The following is a 21,707-nucleotide window of genomic DNA, read 5'->3' on the forward strand; positions in this document are numbered from 1 at the left end:
GGACAATTACGCAACAGTCATTTTTTTATATAACTTCCTCTCCTAAATGAAAGGATAATAATGCAAGAGGCGCTGCTGTGCACTTCCTGACTTCCTTGTTCAATGATCTGCTGAGATCCGCCCTGATTGCGTTGGCATTCAGGCGTCCGCGACCTTTACGGAGACGGGACCGGCGTGCAAAGGTTGTCGTCGTTTGTCCGGGCGGCGGCTGCGGACGGACGTTCAGATGTTTCACTCCACGCTGCTCCAGAAGCCTGACAAACTTTGATTTGAGCCTTGTAAATAATGCAGAGGGCGAGGCTGACAGATATACCACGTTTCAATCTTCTTTCATCTTTGAAACCCTTCAGTGTCTCCTGCGGAGATGCGTGCGCGTCTGCGTGCACGACACGCTCATTGCCCATTGCCGCGCTTCATCGGTTAATCTTTATATGCAAAGCCGGCGTTCTCGGGTCGTGAGAAGCGGGCCGGCGATGTTGGAGCGGGTCCGTATCTTGTAAAAGCAGAGGGCTGCTCTCTGCGCTCGCACTGATAAGTGTCCAAGTCTAAAGGTCAAAGCAGGCGAGGAGGTTTTTTCCCCTCAAAAATGTCAAGCGCACTCAAAAATATCTCCGATTCGGGTGAAATTGGTTGTGTTTTATGGAGCGTTGGGCTTCCGACGCTCTCCGGAGACCGACAGACACCAGCTATTCATCAAGTGTGAAACACGGAGGAAACGGATTACATTTAGCAATCCGTGCAGAATGGACATTTGGCCGTATTAAGCTGTTCATCGCTGAAGCTCATGGGAAGAACGCACGGCACTTTCCTCATGGCTGGCTCGCCAGGATTTCCTTGCGGACGTGATGGTGCTCTTCTTCTGGTCCTCTGAGAGGCGGCGGCTGCTCTGGACCGCTCAGCCTGGTGCAATACTGCCAGCTGGTGGACCGTCTAAACAAGTGCACCATCTCATTTTCACAACACTGAGCTCGGGTGCACAGAAAAGTCCGTCTCAAACGATTGTTTTTTGTGTTTTTTAATAAAACCAAATCAGATGTCACCGATTCGGCCGGAACAGAATCTTCCAAATACGGTGTTTTAAATAAAACTGCGACGGCTCTATCAGTGCATGGAGATATAAATACTGCATGACGCATTTTAGATTTCATGACATGGAGGCACAGAAGTCAGCGTAAATCGGAAGTAACAGGTTTGAAATGTAACAATGACCAGGGAATACGTCACAAGTTTTCGCGCAAACGTGTGATGAAGGGTCGAGAACGGGGGGGAAATCGTCCTTTACAGTTCGTCGTGTTGATAGGTGAATTCCCTGGTTGATATGAAACCATCTTTGTCTTCGTCCTCATTTTTAAAGATGTCTTCCACCATCACCTCGTGGTGCGTGTCATTCGGCGAGTACCCGTGTTTCTGGAATTCCTTCTTCAAGTACTCCTTCACCTGCGGCGCACGAGAAACGTTAATGGCACGTCAGCGGCACCGAGCCGTTCTGACGAGGGGAAGCCGGACGGTGACACACCTCCTCCCTGGAGAGCTTCCAGTCATCGTTGAGATCCATCTCCCGGAAGGACTCGTGGGATCTGGGACCGTTCCGGATGTCGATGAGCTCGATGTCAAACACGAGGGTGCTTCCCGGGGGGATCTTGCCTGTGAACACACGGGCGATGGATGCGACGGCTCGCAGGGACCAAAACCCTCGAATAGTTCGACGCACGAGGAAAATTACCTTTGCCCTCCTTCCCATAAGCCAGACTCGGGGGGATGGTGAGTTTCCTACGTTCTCCCGAGCACATATTCTGCAGACCCTTGTCCCAGCCCTTGATCACCTCTCGGATCCCCAGCGTGAACCACACAGGATTTGTATCCCCTTGTTCTCGGCTGCAAAAAAAGACAAAGTCACTCATGACGAAAGCATCCCGCAGCAGCGCAGAGCCAAAGATGCCCCAGAAGCTGAGAAGCTGAGAAGCTGAGAAAGGGTGGGTTCAACTGGAATACAGTTGAACTTATTGTGTCCAGCCAAGTTTCACAACGGTTGTGCAGGAAAAAAATGTTTTACCTGGAATGAAACAACGTGCCGTCGCTCTCCAGGAATCCCTTGTAATGGACAAGAAGCATGTCTCCGTACTTGGACTTGCGGTAGCAGATGAGGGGTTTGTGCAGAACTTCTACTTTGACTTCTGGCTCAGGCAGTTTGCCTCCATTGGTGAAAACGAAGAGCGAGGAAACGATTGAATAAATAGAAAAAAGGATCATTTTGAAATACACTCGCTCGTTTCCTCTGTGCAAAACTAAAGAAGAGAATAGCTAAAGCATTTTCTAAAGAAGGCTTTGACATCAACACATGCCACATTTGGCATCTACGTGGCAGGCAGCCTCAGCAATGAGCGCAACCGCAGTGGAGCGGTCCGCCCTCCCCCTCCTCTGATTGGCTACATCGGCTCAAGTCCCGCCCTAATGTCTCTATTCTCTCACCTCATTGGTGCTTCGACGTGCCGTCGATCACAGTCGTCCACCGTCGCCGCACGTAAAGCCCGAGCCGCTGCGTGAGAAACTCCAAAGAGCTCGGATTCCCGAAAAAGTTTACGCACTTTTCCTTGCGTAGGTCCGACCCGGTCTGAGCCGCTCACGCTACTCCGGAGATATCGTTCGTGGGACCGATGGAGTCGCCGGAGTCAGCTGTGCTCCCGATCTTGCCATCATAAACAAGTAATGAATGGCGAAAAGACTTACTTAAACCATGGAGGGAATTTTATATAAGTGGACGAATTACATCAGCGGTGAGTTATTCGCCTTTGTCACAGCTCACGTGGTGACGGCAGCCTGCTAGCTTTTGTAGCGTGCTTGTTTTTCGGGGCATCGTTGCTCGGGAGCGGCTAAGCTAACGTTAGCTAAGAGCGGCTCCGATGCAAATCCCGGCGTCTTATTTCACGGCGGCCCGGGAACGTCACGCAAATCGGACTCGGTCCCGAGTCGTGAACGCCTGACGATGGCTAATTCTGGCCACGCAAGCGAGTTCCTGCCATCTGTCATTTTAATCAGATTCCACAACAGTTTAAATTCTTGCTAACCGTAGCGCAAGGCTGGACTGCCGCCCACGGCACCAATGTATTGCGACCGACTAATTCCTGGTCTTGTAAAGGCGTTGAGAAATGCCTGACATTTTGAAATGTCATTTCAGGGTGGCAGCCGCGCTGGTTTGTGCTGGACGGAGGAACTCTGTCTTACTATGACTCTCAAGAGGATGCCTGGAAAGGGTGCAAGGGCAGCATTAAAATTTCCGTCTGTGAAATCCAAGGTCGGTGCAGAGCAGCCGATCCTGTCCGCCGCTCCTGCGTGGGGTTAGAGGACAAAGCTTGACGAGACTAACCGACCCGTCGCCCCTGCTTTCAGTGCATTCCTCTGACACGACCCGGGTGGACCTGACCATACCCGGAGAGCAGTACTTCTACCTCCGAGCCATCAACGCCGCAGAGAGACAGAAATGGCTGGTGGCCCTGGGGACGGCCAAAGCCTGCCTTACCGACAACCGGACAAAGCGAGAGAAGGGTAAGTCGAATTCGGCGGCACCGCCGCTCCGCCGCTTCCCGACTTGCGGCGTCATTGCTCGTCCGTTGCAGAGCTCCAGGAGAACACAGAGGCGCTGAGGACCAAGATGTCAGAGCTGAGATTGTATTGCGACCTTCTCCTGCGGCAAGTAAACAGAATCAAGGACGACGACGATCTGGCAGACGCCGCCGAGGTAAGGTCGGGTTTCGGGCGAGTCCGTGAAACGGGAGAGGCCGCCGTTGACGGCGTACCTCGAGCTCCTCCCCGAGCTTTTCCCAGATCTTCAAATTGACACATCTGACCCCAATAAGTGTTGGGAGCCACCAGAGTGTGAGGCTGACAGTCGTGGTTGAAAGGCCAGACAAAGCATCACACGGCACATTTTTATTCATTTTTTGCCCAAATTTGGATTGATTGGATTCCATTTTCAAATGACAAACGACGACTAAAACCTCGCCTCCCACAATCGTGTCACTGCTACGCCCCGGTGTGAGAGCTAAACCATTGGTGTTGGCATCAATCTCATGGGGATGTTGGAGATAAATAACTTTAAAACTTTAAAAAGTACAATCATTTTTGTCCTTTTAAAAGAATCTGCTTTTCTGAGATGGAGAATTTGAACAGCAAAGTAAGAATGGGGTGAAAGTATCACGTAAAAGCTTCATTAGCATTAACTACGTGATTTGATTTAAGTCAGTGATTGGTCAAGGCGGATGCTAAGCTAGCATCTGGGCAACTTGTTTTGTGTGTGAGAACCTCATCAGAACTGGAAAATGCCGCTCTGACATTTACTGTCCGCCAGCAAATCAAATTTATCTCAAGACTCAAGCAGCAGATGAAAAGAGTCGCGTGTGCCCTTCTCAGACAGGCCTAGACACCGGAAACATGGTGAAGTCCACGTGCACCACCTTCCTGAAGACCTTAGAGGAATGCATGCAAATAGCGAATCGGACCTTCGCCACGGACGCGGCGACGCAAAGCCCGCCGGGCTCTCCTCCGGTCGCCGCCATTAAACCTCAGAAGGTAATGGTATCTCTCCGACACCATTGTGATGGAAATGTTTGTCCTGTGGTGCGTCCAGCCTGGGACTGTTCTTCTAAGTAATCCCCTGCTATCTTTCCACCCCCGCAGGTTAAGCCCATCAATCAGTTAAATCAGAATCTTGGAGAAAAGTAGGTTGATCTTGCTGTCACTACAGAAATGTCTCTGTTTATCTCGCTGTTTATCACGGACTCCTTTTAGAGCTCTATTAGGACTCCGTGGGGTCAGACACATTCACGCTTTCAGTCCTGGTGAATCGGTTAGGAATGCAATGTTCACAATTCCCCTCTGGCGAGGTCATGTGCGATATTTAGAGGTGCCGCCATGCACACTCGCCCATCCGTCACCCGAGACATCTTGGATATATTTCCTGTTCCAGATGGCAGGATTCATCTGAAACCACAGCGGAGGAGATCGTGCACGACAGCCAGAGCCGCGAGTCTGAAGCAGAGGGACCAGATGAACCAGATGGACCGGACCCGGATCCCTCCTCTGCAGGCCCGTCAGGTCAGTCTGGTTCCTGACACCGCTTCACATGCACAGAAGAGCGTGATCGCTTCCCGTAAAGGAGGGATGCGTCCTCATGTGCGTCACCTGAGTTGATGGGGGATTGTTGCCTCCCGGCGTGCAGACAGTGATGGATTCCCATTTACATTTTCTTGTTCCTGTCAGAAAGTCGGCCGACACGTGGCTGCAGATGCAGCTGTTTATGTTTTAACAAGTCCAGCGGTTCTTAACCCGGTTAATCGTGTAGGGAAATAGGTTGTCACATGTTTAGAGCTTCGAAATGCGGGTTATTCTACAGAGAGTTTGCTCTCAGTGACTGTGACTGACATGTTAACTGGCGTTCAAAGGTCCTGATAAACATTTTACCGGAGAAAGTTCTGAAAACCTCACTGTATCTGCATCTCCTCCTGAATGCCAAGGCTTTCGGACGTTTATCCAGTGAAATGTAGATTTGGACACTTGCTGACATCAGTTCCACATCTGTTTTCCTACATTTCCACCACAACATTCGAACATTAATGTCCAAACACAATGTTCTCTCCACCTTATCTCTTTGAAAACACGTCAAAATCAGTCAGTTCATCGTCCTCGAGACGGCGCGTCTTGTACTTTTGTTTGCGTTTGATAAGTTCATAGAAAGAAGATGGGCGGTGTGAAGCGAGTCTCGCCTCAACTGATGATAATACGTGACCGAGGATGTTGTCACCATGACACCTGCGCTGCCAAGCCTGGCAGATACACGGAGCTCAGTTACAGACCAAGTGTGGTCGCCCTCATCTTCTCCTCCGGCTGGGCGGGAAGCGTTGGGAAACCTTGGTTCTTACTGGGGTTCGGTCCCACCTGAAGCCAGCGCTGCTCTCACACCCCCAGCGCTGACCTCCGGTCTGCCGGGAGACCTTTGGCCCATGGAGGTCGGCGTGGTTTGGTCATCTATCGCCGCTCAAGGAAAGTCATTCCTCTCTCTGCTTCTTTGATGGCAGCTAACGGCAGCGGCTCAGCCCAGGAGGAGCCCGAGGATCCGTCTCCAGACGTGACCCAGAACACCTCCGCCGCCGAGGCCCCGGAGGCCAGCCAGGCCAGCCAGGCCAGCCAGGCCAGCGTGACACAGGAGGCCGCAGAAGCCCAGGAGCAACGCGAGGACCAAAGCCAAGAGCAGGAGAACAATGAGGTGGACGGCGTCCAGCCCGAGAGCCAGCAGGAAGCCGCTCCGGACCCAGAAGAACCTCAGGGCCAAGAGGAGATATTCAGGGATTCGGCGGAGCCGGAGGACGGCGAGCAGGTGGAAACCTTCTTCAGCACGATGAGCCACAGGTATGACAGCGCTACTCAGGAGGGTCACATCCTTTAGGACCTCCTCCGTGCTGCCGGCATCGGACCTAAAGTATTGGATGGTAAATGTAGTTCCTGTGCCTCAGAGGCACATCATGTATGGTACTTTAACTCTGTGAATTACGAGCTGTAACCATGTTGCACAGTAGGAAGCCTGTGCTGCTCCAAGGTACGAGCACATCCAAGTGTGATGATGAGTGTTTTCTATCCGTGTGTTCTCTCTTGGTCACATGTCACCGAGAGGCTCCCGTCCCATATTTGGGTTTGTAAAGCTCCTTTTTTTTGTCAACCTTTCACTCTGTATGTTGGAAGTGGTTTGTTTTGTTAATTTTCTTTAGAGTGTTTCTGAACAAAACTAGTGCAGAGTTCCCGCAAGTCCTGGAGAAACCCTGGAAATGTATTTTCAAGTCATGGAAAATCAGGAGATTTTCTCCTTATACGTTTAGTCTGCGATCCTCAAAACCACATCTGAGATTTATTCGCGGGCGTTGAATTTTTCCCCTCCTTTTAAAATTGGTTTTCCTTTTCCGTGACGCAAAATTCCATGAATCCCAGAAATGCAGGATGATAAGTATCATCCGTAGCTCGGCCTAGAGGCCGGGAACCCCGCGGCCCGGGATCGGTCAGGACCGCATCCGGGCGGGATGAGGGGACCCGACCCGACATTTGTTTAGAGCGACCAAAGACGGGCGCCCGGTTGAGCCGGTTCAGAAAGGGACGGTCTCGGGGTCTCCAGGCCCAGAGCTGCATGACACCTGGCGTGGACCATCTCTGGCTGTATCCTCCTCCCCTCCCTCGCTGCTCCTTTCTGTTTGTTGGTTTGCTTTGACTCAATAAAACTTGAAGACCACCCTGATCTAATATGCTGCATTCTCCTGTTTGCATCTGTTTCACGTTTTCTTCCTTTTATTTTGTTTTTAGATTTAGTGATTTAAGACTGGACGACGACAATGGTATCCCCACACAAGAGTTTTTGGACTCATGCTATGCAATAGTGCCTGTATTAGGTAGGCCAGTGGGTTTCCACCTCTCCTCGCCTCCGTCCGCTCTGTCCTCATGCCTTTCCTCATTCACCTCAATTAGGAAAACATAAAATACCTCTTCAACTTCATCTTTGCACCTTCCGCCTGGTGTTTATTTGTTTTCTTCCTTTCATTCCTGCACACTTGTCCTCCTCTGCCCGTGTCTCTTGTTTTGAAACGCTTCTTCAAGCTCTGGTGACGAGGCTTCTGCACGAGCCGTGATGGCGTGCGTGCCGCTACAGATTCGCCTCTGGATTTTTGCAGGATCCTACATCCTGTTTTGAAGTCGACACAACGCTAAATTAGCAAAGACGTGTTAAATATCTCTGTAGCTTCAGCTGAAAAGCCCTGGTTGCTTTAAAAGGTTTTACTGCAGGACGACCAGATCCACAGTCTGTCTCGGCCCTTCAAAATACTGTTTAGTGACTAACGTTGGCAAAGTGTCTGAGCTAAACCGAGCAGTTCAACCCGCTGCAGTTCGACCCGCTGCCAGGTAAAGGTTAGTTTCTGATGACGATCATCCAGAAACCGCTTCTACCTGAGCTGGAAGCAGCCGCGCTCGCACGCCGTCCACGCTAATACCAGCCGCCCCTCGTGTCGTCGCTGCAGAGATGAAAAGGCTGATGAAACCAAAGGCTGGTGTGTGTGTGTGCGAGTGTGTGTGTCCTTTATCATTTCCATCTTTCCAAGGCGTAATAAACGGGTCTGGCCTCTCAGAGGCAGCTGCCTCTTTTTTCCACCTTCTGCTACCGACCGCCGCCGCAGTCTGAAGCTGAGTTGGTGTCCGTCTTGAGGAGCAAACAATGACTGGAGGTGTTTCTCTCCTCAGACAAACTGGGCTCCACTGTGTTCGCACCGGTTAAAATGGATTTTGTTGGAAATATCAAGGTAAGTGGACATCCAGCTCACTCCTCAGTCAACCATGTTTAGGGTGTGTGTTCTGCAAAGAGACCCTCCAACATGCATGCATGAACGCACACACACACACACACTCACTTTCTTGGCTGCCCATTGTGACACTTGCCACGTTGATGCCACTGTGGAGCCGCACACTCGTCCACAGATGGATCAGGAATGTCCTGATGTTGGGTCTGCCTGCTGGTGTCGTGCACATCTTGTGGTCCTCCTTGAATGAAGATATTGTTGATTTGTTAGTTGGTTAGTTGCAGGTAGCTCCCCGGGTTGGTCTGTGAAGTGCAAGCGCCTCGAGGTGGCCAGGGTTGATGTTACAGAGCCTCAGGAGTTCTTTTGTAAAGTCCCTGCAGCGCCTTAAAGCATAAAGTAAGGTGGAGACACAGATTGCGTTGTAAGCTGCCATTTTGGTGCTGATTTTCAGGTTTTTGTCGTCAAAAACTTATTTTCCGAGGCGCTCAAAGACTGATGAGGATTTGTTGATCCGGTAGTATTTCATAGTCAAGAGAAGAGTCGGTGGAGAGTGTGGAGCCCAGGTAGGTGAACTGGTGGACGAGGCTGAGTGGACTCCATTGATATGGAAGCTAGCGGGCGAGGGGGATCTGGGGCAGAGTTGAGCCATGACCTCAGTTTTCTTGGTGTCGACTTGGAGATCGAAAGATTGGTCTAGGGCTGAGATGGTGTCCAGAGGGAGCTGTATAGATTGTGAGCTGTGTGCCAGGACAGCACAGTCATCTGCAATCTGGAGCTCCTGGACCCGGCAGGTGGATGTCTCTGTGTGAGCCTGAAGCCGTCGGATGTTTTGGAGGCTGCCGTCGAGGCGGTTCTCCAGGTCGACACCATCCTTGTACTGCAGGGCGTGGTGGAACAGTCGGGCGATTGCTGAGAGGAGGTTGAAGAGCACTGGTGCCAGGACACACTCTCGCTTCACCTCAACATTGTCTTTGGTAAACAATGATATAGTCCAGAAGATGCCGGTGTTTGGATCTGGGATGTTGCCACGTGGTTTGGAGGCATTTTTTCATCTGGAAGATGGTGTTTGTGACAAGAGGCTGGCGTTCTGCAGAGGCACAGTAGTCGGTGCCCATTGCTGTTCACTTCTCCTACACCATGCTGTCCAGTGACCTTATTCCTGATGAGATGTTTGGCACCCACTCTGGGATTGAAGTTGCCCATAAGTAGGAGTTTGTGGCTGGGATTTTCTGCATGACTGTTTCAAGATTTCTGTAGAAATCTTCTTTTACACTGATCTCTGCATCCAGGGTTGGTGCATAGGCCCAAATGAGAGTGGCAAAGAGTTTCTTGGCTAGAGGAATACACCACGTCATGAGCTGCTCGCTGATGCCTAAAGGCCAGGGGTGTCAAACTCATTTCTCATGGCGGCCACATGCAGCCTAGGTAGATGTCAAGAGGGCCGGACCATTAAAATGATAGCATACTCAACAATAAATAACCAAAATATCATGTCTGTCCTCTGTTTTGCCGTAAAGAAGTACAAGGACATTAGGAACATCTTGGAATTTAATGATGATAATCCTTTTACAAAACGTTTCATGAAACACCTCATATTTCCTTCGACAAAAGTGCCATTTACTTCTATCATTCACATGTTTGCATTGCAATCATGTGATCATGTGATCCCACTGATCGTACAAAGGCACAAAACTTTAACAAGTAATTGGTATTGAAAAATATAGTAATGCACTGTAAGATTAAATGAGACTTATAAAGAAAGGTATTTTTAAACCATTTCCACATGTGCATATAAAATCTAAATTGAATCCCTGCCTACACCTTTCAAACTAAAAAGAGTGCTATTAAATGTGTAAGGATTGAAGTATTCACCTGTAAATGTGTAAACTTCATCCATGTAAACATGCAATACATACTGAAAATGTATGCAGTTTCATGAACAGTAGAATTCCACCATACTCTTTTGTAGTGAAGCTGGTGACTAACATTAAATTGCACATTTTCACTAGCAATTAGCTAGCTGGCTTTTACCGCTGCTTCACTGATTTCTGGGCTCTGGGTGAAAGTGGACGCTGTTTCCTCAGACCAGCCAGCAATTCCTTGATCTTATCTCTTCTCAGTTTTCCTTGCAAGCTATTGGAAGTTGTCCTTTCGCTGTAATGAGTCTCGTAGTGGCGCCAAATATTATATTCCTTAAATAACGAAACTTGTTGCAAACACACCGAGCACAAAGGTTTTCCGTGCGTCTCCGTAAATAAATAGGACGTAGTCCGTTTTTCTTTGAAAATTCTACACTCTTTATCTACTTTTCTCTGTTTTGATAACGACATTTTGTCTAATGAGGGAGTAGCAGGGAAGTAGAGAACAGGGCAGAAATAACGTTTTAACAAGCAGCAGATGGCGCATTGATAAGGTCTGCTGATTGGTCCGTCTCCGTGATCTTGTCTTCTACTCTGACCAAATAGTGCGCCCCCTAGTGGAAGATTCTTGAATTGCACGTCATTAAAAAAATTAAATTCTTGTCTTTTATGCATTTTTTTCACTTTCAAATGATGCTGTGGGCCTGATTGAACCTCCTTGCAGGCCGTATGTTTGACACCCCTGCTATATGGGACTCTGAGATTTGCTACAGCAGTTGGATCTTCACTCCTTGGACGCGATGCTCACCTTCCGGAAGCACTTTCTAAAGGAAGGTGAAGCCTGCTCTCGCCTCTGTCAGGGAATCCTCACCGTGTATCCTGGTCTCACTAAGCGCCGCCATGTCAATGTTGTATCGCACAAGCTCAAGGACTACAAGAGCAGTTCCTCGGTGAGGCCTTTTGGTCGGTTCTATGATGTCCAGAAAAGTGCAAACATTCCAGGTGGCGATGTGCAGATGTATATTCTTTTTTGGCCACAGTAAGGGATGGTCGGATGGGTGCGGCCACCCATCCAGAGTTAGGAGGAACAGACGATTTTTCCCACCCTTTCCAGGTCCTTTCTTGTCAGGGGTGAGCAGTGAGGAGCTGCTCCGATGCAGTGAAAGCTGCCGAGGTGGTGCGCCGCCCCGTCTGGCAACACTAAGACCATCAGCCCACTGATGGGGTGCCTGGCCTCACTGCGAGGTTGGGCTAGACACTCCTAGCCATATTCTCGGCCTGCGCCTGCCGCCACTTCACCTTGCCACAGGGATTTTGGGGGTGTAGGGGAGGGGCGTGGATGGAGCAAGGATATATACATACATACATACATATACACATATACATTTTTATGTACATACATGTATATGCATGTACACACATATTTGCATATACATATGTATACATACATAATTATATATACATAGACATATATACGCATAAATATACATTCATACAAAAATATAAACATAAACATTTTCATATATGTACACACACTTACATACATACATATACATACATACATATATACACATACATTATTATACATGTAACCATACATATACACACAGAGACGTTTACATTTTAGATTTTTAAATACATACATATACATATATACACTTACATCATTATACATATACACATGATACACTTTTACATACATATGTAAACATACTTAAATATACATTTATACATGCATGTACACATATGATTACATATACAGATATACATTTGCAGAAACAGTCATGCATACATTTTTACATATATCTACTCACATACATATACACACACATACATACATACATAAACAAATATACTTACATACATATATACAAATATAGAGATATACACACACATACTTTTACATTTTGAAATACACAAATACAGACATACATATACGTACATACATACAAACATACATAACTATACATTTACACATAGAGACATACACATAGAGCATAGAGACCTATACACATATTGCTGATAAATTTTTTAAATACATATGTACACTTATAATAATGCATATATACATATATACTTACATATAAACATACATAATACATTTTAACATGCATACATATACAAACATATATAATTACATATACATATATATGTACATAATACATATATACAAATGCATACATACAAACGTGAACATACATCCAAATACATATATACATATACATTATGCATTTTTACATATATACATGTATATGTTTAAATACATATATTAACACATACATACTTATACATATATAGATACATGCACATACATATACACACATACATACATATATACCCAAACCAAAGTATGCATATGTACATACATATACACATATGCATACATATAAACATTTACACATATACATTATTACATACACATATACATGTATAATCACACATATACACATATGCATACATACATATATAGACATACAAATATACATATAAACAACACGTACATACATCCATATTTATACACATATACAATTTTACATACATTACATACATACATATCTACATACATACATATATGTACACTTATGCATACATACATCAGTATATAAAAATGTTTTATACACATACATAATTATACATATATAGAAGCGCATACACACATATATATATACACACATAAGGATATACAACACACACATACATTTACAGTTACATAATTATACCTTTATACATACATATACATACATATGTGCACATACATAATTTTACATATATATGTATGTATATATATACATAGTGATACATCTAAACAAAAAAATTCACACACATACATACAATTATTCATATATACATATATCTTAACACATACATAATTACACATATATACATACATATACACATACATTACACATTTTTACATACGCACATACATATGCAAACATACATATAGACATACACATACACACATACATTGCTCCCGGAGGAGCTCCACTGAACACCACAGGAGGTCTTTCCTACCTGAGGTTGTCAGACTTTTTAATTCCTCTGCCTTCAGCCGCAGGGAATCTCAAAATCTTAAACCTTACAAAAAAAAATCTCAACCACCTACTGTAAATTGTAATAATTTATCTGTATATATATTCATAGCTGCAATATTTCATTTCATAACAGCTACATGTGCAATATTTTTTCAGACTCTTGTGCATTTTTTATCTTTCACTTGGTACTTAAGACCTTAAAGACCTTAAGACACTTTATGGTCTTCACTTGTATTTCTTATTCCCCCCTTTTTTTTTTTTTTTTACTGTTCACACAATTTTCTACTATTATTTATTATTGTTATGTTTTTCTTGTAACTCTGACACAACAATTTCCTTTGGGATAAATAAAGTTGTTCTTATTCTTTGTCTTAAACAATAACCTAAACGTACATTTTCATACATGTACACACATAAATATACACATACATGTACGCATATACATACATACATACATTTTTATACAAACACATGTACATACATAGATATACAACTATGCATACGTACATTAATTTACTCATACATTTTTACAGACATACATACATATACATATACCGAATGAATTACACATATATTCATAAATATACACACATACAAAATCATGCATACATATGCACATATACATGCATATATGTATATGTATATATATATGTATACAAACACACACACAAAATTTTCAATATATTCATACATTTTCACATATGCATACATACATATACAGACATAGAAACATACATATATAAAGATAAATGATTACATATATACATATACACATATACATTAAGCATTTCTACATACATATATATATACATACATAATTATACATATATAAAGGCACATACATACATGTATATACACATTAATATAAAAGTTTACATATATACATACATATACTCATATGCATACATACATATGATATACACATATACGTACATACATACAAACAATATACACATACATACATATATATTCATTTACAGATTTATACATATATACGTATACATAATTAATTTTTACAAATATACACCCAAACGAGTACATATACTCACATATACACATATAGAGCCATATACACATATGCATCATACGATTTTTCATACATACATATACACATACATAATTATATATTTATAATACATATAGATACATATAGCAATGTACATATGTACATTTTACATTTTTAGATATATCTACACATACATAATCATACATATATATGCATACATATACACATATTCATACACTCATACATACATACATACATATAAACATACATTATACATAAAGACATCCATCCATTAGTATAGATTAAACATCTCTCCACACATATATACACATACATATACACATATACATACAAACAGAATTATATTTATAAATGTATGCATACATACATATACACATATTCATTATGCATTCTTACATAAACAAATATACATACATACATGTACAGTCATGCATATATACCGATGTATACATATACATAATTATACATAATGTAATAATTATGTACGTATTTACACACATTTACAATCAGAAACATACATATCCACATATACATTCATACTTGTAAACAAACATTTATCTAACACACAAACATTGACCAATATACATGTACCCCTATACATACATACATACATACATACGTAAACATAGAAATATACACATACATTAGTAGACCTATATACATACATATCAACAACATATGCATACATACAAGCATGTACACATATACATTCTTACATCCATACAGGTATACACATACATATACACATAGATATACAATCATACCCATTTACACCTACATAATTATATATAAATGCATACATATACACATATGCATACATACAATTATACGTATATATACATATATAGACACATACATACTTATACACCTATATTATACATTTTTTCATACATATATGTATATACATTCAAATATACACATACATATATATTCACATAAATATAGATAAATACATACATAAACACATATACATTATATATTTTTACATACATGTAAATGCATATATATACACATTATGCATTTTTACATGCATAGATACATGTATATATACATATACATAAATAAATACTTACATATAAACACACATTACACAAATTCACATACATACATACATACATACACGTACACTTATGCATACATGCCTATATACACATTCATGATTATACATATATACATACATATATATACATACATGCATATACACATATACATTCTTACATACAAGTATAAACAAAAATATACACAAAGATATACATACATTCATACATGGACACATGCATTCATACATTCAAATATACATATATGTACGCACAAATAGGCACATACATACTTAGACACACATATTATACATATTTACATACACATATGTATATAATTACAAATACAAACATACATATACATACACATAAATATAGATAAATACATACATAACCACATATAGCTACATACATATACACATGTACACTGCATTTTTACATCCATGCATACATATTCTTATACACATATACATACCTACATATAAAGACACAGTACACATTTTCACATACACATGTACATACATGAGCACCCATGCATACATATCTATATATACTCATACATAATTGTACATATATAGATACATATGCATACATATATATAACCATACATAAGTATACCTATAGACATACCTATACAAACATAAACACATATACATACATACATACATACATATATTCACATACAGAATTATACATATATTCATAAATATATACACATACATACATATACAGTCATACAAATAGACATTTAATCATACATAATACATATTATACATACAAATACATATACACATATATTATACACACATACTTACACATGTATATTATACATTTATAGATACACATATGTACATACATACATATACACATATACATTCTGCATTTTTACATGCATACATACATGTATATACGTACATACATATACACATGCACATACATGCAAATAAACATACATTACATATTTTCACATACACACATGTACATGTATACATGTACACTCATGCGTACGTACCTATATATACACATACATAATTATACATATGTAGATACATATACCTACATACATACCTTTACATATATACATACATATACACATATGCATACAAACATGCACATACACATATACATTGTTACACACAACTATAAACATACATATACACATATGCATACATACATACATACAGATATACATATATATATAAATGCATACATATAAACACAAATTACACACTTTCACCTACGCACATGTACATACATACATGTACACTCACGCATACATAACTATATATACATAATTATACATTTATAGATACATATGCATACATATATACCCATACATAAGTATACATATATACATACATTTACACATATGTTTACTTACATACATATACATACATACACATAGATAATTATATATACATACTTACATATAAACATATACAAACATGAACACGTATACATACATACAGTCACAAACTAAATTATATATGTATACATATATACACACATACACAAATATGTGCATACATATATAAACATAATTATACATATATTCATATCTATACACAAATACACACATATACAGTCATACAAATATACATATATAATGATTAAAAATAATACATATTATACATACACATACATATACACATATTTATACATACATACTTTCACTTATATATTAAAAATTTTCATACATATATACATACATACATGCCTACATATACACACATACATATATACAAATATACATACATATATACAAAAATATAAATACACATAATATTATAAATATAAACATTACATACTTATATACTTACAGACTTATATAGGTATACACATATAAATAGATTCATGTTCTTGCATAACTATACATATATGCACACACATACATTAACATACATACACATACACACATATACTTTTATAAATACATATATATACACACATATATACATAATTAATCATTTATGTACAAATATATGCATATGAAAATATACATATATACATACATATACATACATATATGTATACAAATCCAGATAGATACACACACACACATATATACATCCATACATAAAAACACAATTATAATTTATACATCCATACTTAAATATACATACACACATGCATACATTTACACACATACACATACTAATGTACACACATAGATACAAATACACACATACCTACATACATACGCACATAAACATACGTACACACATTCATAAATATAGGCACATACATTAAGCGTCTTTGTGTTCCGTGAAAAGCGCTATACAAATCGTATGTATTATTATTATTATTATTATTATACACTTATTAATATATATACATATGAACAACCGTACATATATTATGGTATATGTACACACATATGCACATACATTTATACATATATGCACATACATACATATACTTACATAGTCATATATATTATATATACATATATTAATATACAAATGTACTACTTACATACATATTCACACATACATAGATATACATACACACATGCATACAGACATATACTTACATACATATAGGTACATACACATTCCTTAACCTATAAATAAACATACATGCACATACATTCATACATATACACACATACACACAAATATAATTTTTTTTTAATCTTACATAATCACACATTTATACACACATGCATGCATACATACATATATGCACGCACATCCATACATGTATACAAACGCAATTGCACACACATATACTGCTCAAAAAATAAAGGGAACACTTGAGCAACACAATGTAACTCCAAGTCAATCCCACTTGTGTGAAATCATAGTGTCCACTCAGGAAGCAACACAGATTCATTTTGACTTGTTTTAAGGACATTACATCAAAGTTTGTTTTTACACTTTAATTTGGAGTGTGATTCCTAATCCAGACCTCCATGGGTTGATACAATTGATTTCCATGGATCATTTTGGTGTGATTTTGTTGTCAGCACATTCAACTGTGTAAAGAGCAAAGTATTTCATAAGAATATTTCATTCATTTAGATCTAGGATGTGTTTTTTAAGTGTTCCCTTTATTTTTTGGAGCAATTTACATACACAGAGGAACATATGTACATACATTCATACATTTTTATAAACATACATTCTTACATATATACGCATACATTCTTACCTATATACACATACATTCATATATAAATAGAAATATAATCTCATACATACACATGCAGACACCTTTACATACATACATACATATAAACATATATACACATACATAAGTACTTACAGTCATGGCCAAAAGTTTTGAGAATTACATTTTCACAAAGTCTGTTCCCTCAGGGTTTTTAGGTTGTGTCATTCTCAAAACTTTTGGCCTTGACTGTAGACATAGATACACACACACATACATATACATGCATGCTGTACATACACAAAGACATACACACATATACTTCCATATATACAAACATACACACACATACATACATACATACATACATATATACATACATACTTACTTACACACACACACACACACACACACACACACACACACACACACACACACATACACTATCCTTAAAGGCCAATAACAGAGCCTTCAATCTGTAAGAAAAAGTGAAATTCCATGAAGATGAAGATAATCCCTAACCTGTCACTGTGTGAGGCTCTCTGAGAAGATCTAAGGTGTTCTGTCCCGGCCTGCAGAAAATCCACCAGAAGCTGATGTCGGACCCGGACGGCTTCCCGACCCTGCAGTCCATCGTGCTGCATGAGGTGAAGACCGACGTGGCTCACGTGCGAAACTCGGCCACCGAGGCTCTCATGTGGCTCCGACGAGGCCTGAAGTTCCTGAAGGAGTTTCTATCGGAGGTCAATGCAGGAGAACGAGACATCCAGGGGGCCCTCAGTGAGTCACACACACACACACACACACACACTGATAACACACTTGTGGATTTTCTCACCATGTGTGTTTCTGTCACCCAGACCACGCCTATGGAAAGACTCTTCGGCAGTACCACGGCTGGGTCGTCCGGGGTGTGTTTGCTGTAAGTGTCTCACACACACACACACATATATATATATACACATACATAGATATGTACATACATATGTACACACATAAATTCATACATTCATACATATATGCACATACATTTATATACTTACATAATCACATACATATATATATATATTATATACATACGTACTACATACATACATACATATTCACACATACATATATATACATACACACACGTACAGACCTATACCTACATACATATACACACATTCATACATATATACATATTTTTTTTATCTTACGCCAATACACATCTATACACACACGCATACATACATATATGTACATATGTGTACATACAAGAGTCCTCCCGTGTCTTCTCGTCCCCCTCATGAACTTGTTTTGTGTCGGACCAGCTGGCGCTGAGAGCCGCCCCGTCCTACCAGAGCTTCACGGCCGCCTTGGTGTCGCGGGAAGGCGACGAGCTGAAGAGCGGCTTTGCGAGCGGCATGCGGCGCGACCTGGGGCTCTACCTGCCCGCCATGGAGACGCAGCTGGCCGTCCTGGACGCCCTCTACGACCGCTACGACCTGGAGTCGGACGAGGTGGTGTAAAAGCCCGGCCTGTCAGAGGAAGGGAGGACCGAGTTGCGCCCGACACGGACGGGCCGAGGCGTTGCCGCGGGGAGGCGCCGGGCCGCCGATGGCTGCTCGTGCACGCCGCCGGGTCTTTCTGCCGTTTCCTCAAGTCACAACTGTAAAGGGTCAAGGATGGAAGAAGGAATGAACGCCTGCGTTTTGCCGGCCAAAGGGGGCGACGGGGCAACGTCGTTCCGGGTCTTGTTTAAGAAAGCGGACCCTGGACGGGGTCCGGGTCAGGACCCGGCCTGGTGGACTCCAGCGGTTTCCTGGATCATCCTGGCATCCGTTGTCAACTCTTGTCTAGCGGAAGCATTTCCAGGCTCAGAACTACAGGGTAGCTCTCCAAACAGGCTTTTTTTCTCCTCTCATCCTAATCTGGCTTCTTTTCTTTTCTTATTCCAATGGATTCCTGTGATGCCGTGACTCGGCTCTGATTGGACAGACACGGTCACATGGATATTCAATTTCACATGAAAATGACCGAGCGGGACCAAAAAGGAAACTCATGAATGGCTGTAGCTCCTGCAGCTCACACACACACACACACCCACACACACACACTGAATCATCGTGTTACTTCTGAAGTTTTAAAAACTTCTAAATATTTATTTGGAGATCTTCTGCACAAACCTATGCATATCATGCATTTTCTTAACGCGTATTTATGGTGTTGCGTTCAATGACACGGCTTCGTTTTAATTCTGCTTTTGTACGTTTGGGCATTCTTGACATCCGCAGTTTGATGCTGACGGGAGGTGAATGTAGGCGAAAGCCTGGAGTCGACTAACCAAATGAATAATCTTTATACAAACGACTTTTCCAATAAGCGCCGGCTCTCCGGCGGCAGCCTGTGGTCGGCCCACGTCCGAACCACAGTTTGACCCGCGGGACGAAGATGCTTCGTCCCGTCACTTTCCGAGACGCCACGCAGTATTTCTCTTCTTTTTTGTACATATTTTTGTGTCTTTCGGGAATGTGTCCAATAAGTTATTGGGTAATAAGATAGCGATGTGCAGCAGCTTTAGAAACCTGATCTCCTGCTGCGTCGAGGCTCCGGTAACAGCTGTTGTAACGTTACTCATTTTTTCTGATTTGTTTTCTATGAATGTACATAAGAAGCTATTTGATTTTTACTCAATAAATATAATTTAGTTGTACTGCTGTGTGTGCGCTGCTGTGGTTGAGCGTGTGGGTTTTGTGTAAACAGGGGCTCAGAGCTCAAATAGCTCTTCATCCCTTTGTTTGTGGCCGTGCGGTATCGAGTCCCCGGCCAGCGCCGGCCGCCCGCGTGCCGACCATTCCTGCCTATAGGTCAGGGATTTTCACTGGGCTCGGGCCAGCAGCCGGGTCCCGCCTACTTCCTGCCCCCCCTCCGGCCCCCAGCCGACGCCCCGAAATAGCCACTTTTGTTTGTTGAAAAACAAAAGGGTGTTTTAGCCGGCGGTGGCTGCCGGACAGGTGTCAGAAGAGGCTCCACTGAAGATGTTCTCCGCTTCTACACCGCAGGAGTGACAGCTGTAGTCGCTTTTCAGATTTTAAAACAAGCTCAGTTACGTTTGTGACGTCTCTCATTATTTTCCAAACCCCTCCCCTCCCAATGGAAAGACAGGCGTATGGATTTGAGCCCCCGGCAGCCCGTCAACACCTTGAAATGACCGTCACCTTTAACACCGGCAGTAACTGATCCGGAGACGTCGCTGAGGGTCTGAAGTGCTGGATCAGGAGCGGGTTTGTCTCTTCATCTCCCCCCGAGGCCGTAGGGCTTCTCTCAGA

General features: G+C 41.7%; 2 protein-coding genes across 2 annotated transcripts; one reads left to right on the plus strand and one right to left on the minus strand.

Annotated features, from left to right (window-relative positions):
• Positions 1–998: 998 nt before the first annotated feature.
• On the minus strand, positions 999–2,358 carry fkbp14 (FKBP prolyl isomerase 14). The gene is made up of 4 exons (XM_086155068.1): positions 2,054–2,358; positions 1,724–1,875; positions 1,517–1,644; positions 999–1,437 (listed from the first exon to the last, which is right to left on the minus strand). Exons 1-4 carry the CDS (start codon positions 2,248–2,250, stop codon positions 1,279–1,281), a joined length of 636 nt encoding a protein of 211 aa, XP_086011194.1. The 5' UTR covers positions 2,251–2,358; the 3' UTR covers positions 999–1,278.
• Positions 2,359–2,644: 286 nt separating this feature from the next.
• plekha8 (pleckstrin homology domain containing A8) lies at positions 2,645–21,091 on the plus strand. Its single transcript, XM_086155067.1, has 13 exons — positions 2,645–2,774; positions 3,176–3,292; positions 3,388–3,543; positions 3,615–3,736; positions 4,408–4,566; positions 4,675–4,715; positions 4,964–5,091; positions 6,072–6,402; positions 7,342–7,427; positions 8,272–8,330; positions 18,975–19,176; positions 19,257–19,318; positions 19,710–21,091. The coding sequence occupies exons 1-13, from the start codon at positions 2,735–2,737 to the stop codon at positions 19,905–19,907; spliced, it is 1,701 nt and encodes a 566-aa protein (XP_086011193.1). The 5' UTR covers positions 2,645–2,734; the 3' UTR covers positions 19,908–21,091.
• Positions 21,092–21,707: the final 616 nt, after the last annotated feature.

This window comes from Fistularia commersonii, chromosome 11, assembly GCF_037954325.1.
Source record: "Fistularia commersonii isolate RoL2024-O1a breed Wild chromosome 11, RoL_Fcom_v1.0, whole genome shotgun sequence".
In the NCBI taxonomy this organism is placed as follows: Eukaryota; Metazoa; Chordata; class Actinopteri; order Syngnathiformes; family Fistulariidae; genus Fistularia; species Fistularia commersonii.

Excerpts from the sequence above, each read along its gene's own strand:
- plekha8 (XM_086155067.1), top strand. The coding sequence starts at position 2,735 with ATGGAGGGAATTTTATATAAGTGGACGAATTACATCAGCG. Across the intron at positions 19,177-19,256 it reads AGACATCCAGGGGGCCCTCA|ACCACGCCTATGGAAAGACT; the intron begins GTGAGTCACACA and ends TCTGTCACCCAG. Across the intron at positions 19,319-19,709 it reads TCGTCCGGGGTGTGTTTGCT|CTGGCGCTGAGAGCCGCCCC; the intron begins GTAAGTGTCTCA and ends GTGTCGGACCAG.
- fkbp14 (XM_086155068.1), bottom strand. The coding sequence starts at position 2,250 with ATGATCCTTTTTTCTATTTATTCAATCGTTTCCTCGCTCTTCGTTTTC. Across the intron at positions 1,645-1,723 it reads TTATGGGAAGGAGGGCAAAG|GCAAGATCCCCCCGGGAAGC; the intron begins GTAATTTTCCTC and ends GTGTGTTCACAG. Across the intron at positions 1,438-1,516 it reads GGAAGCTCTCCAGGGAGGAG|GTGAAGGAGTACTTGAAGAA; the intron begins GTGTGTCACCGT and ends CGTGCGCCGCAG.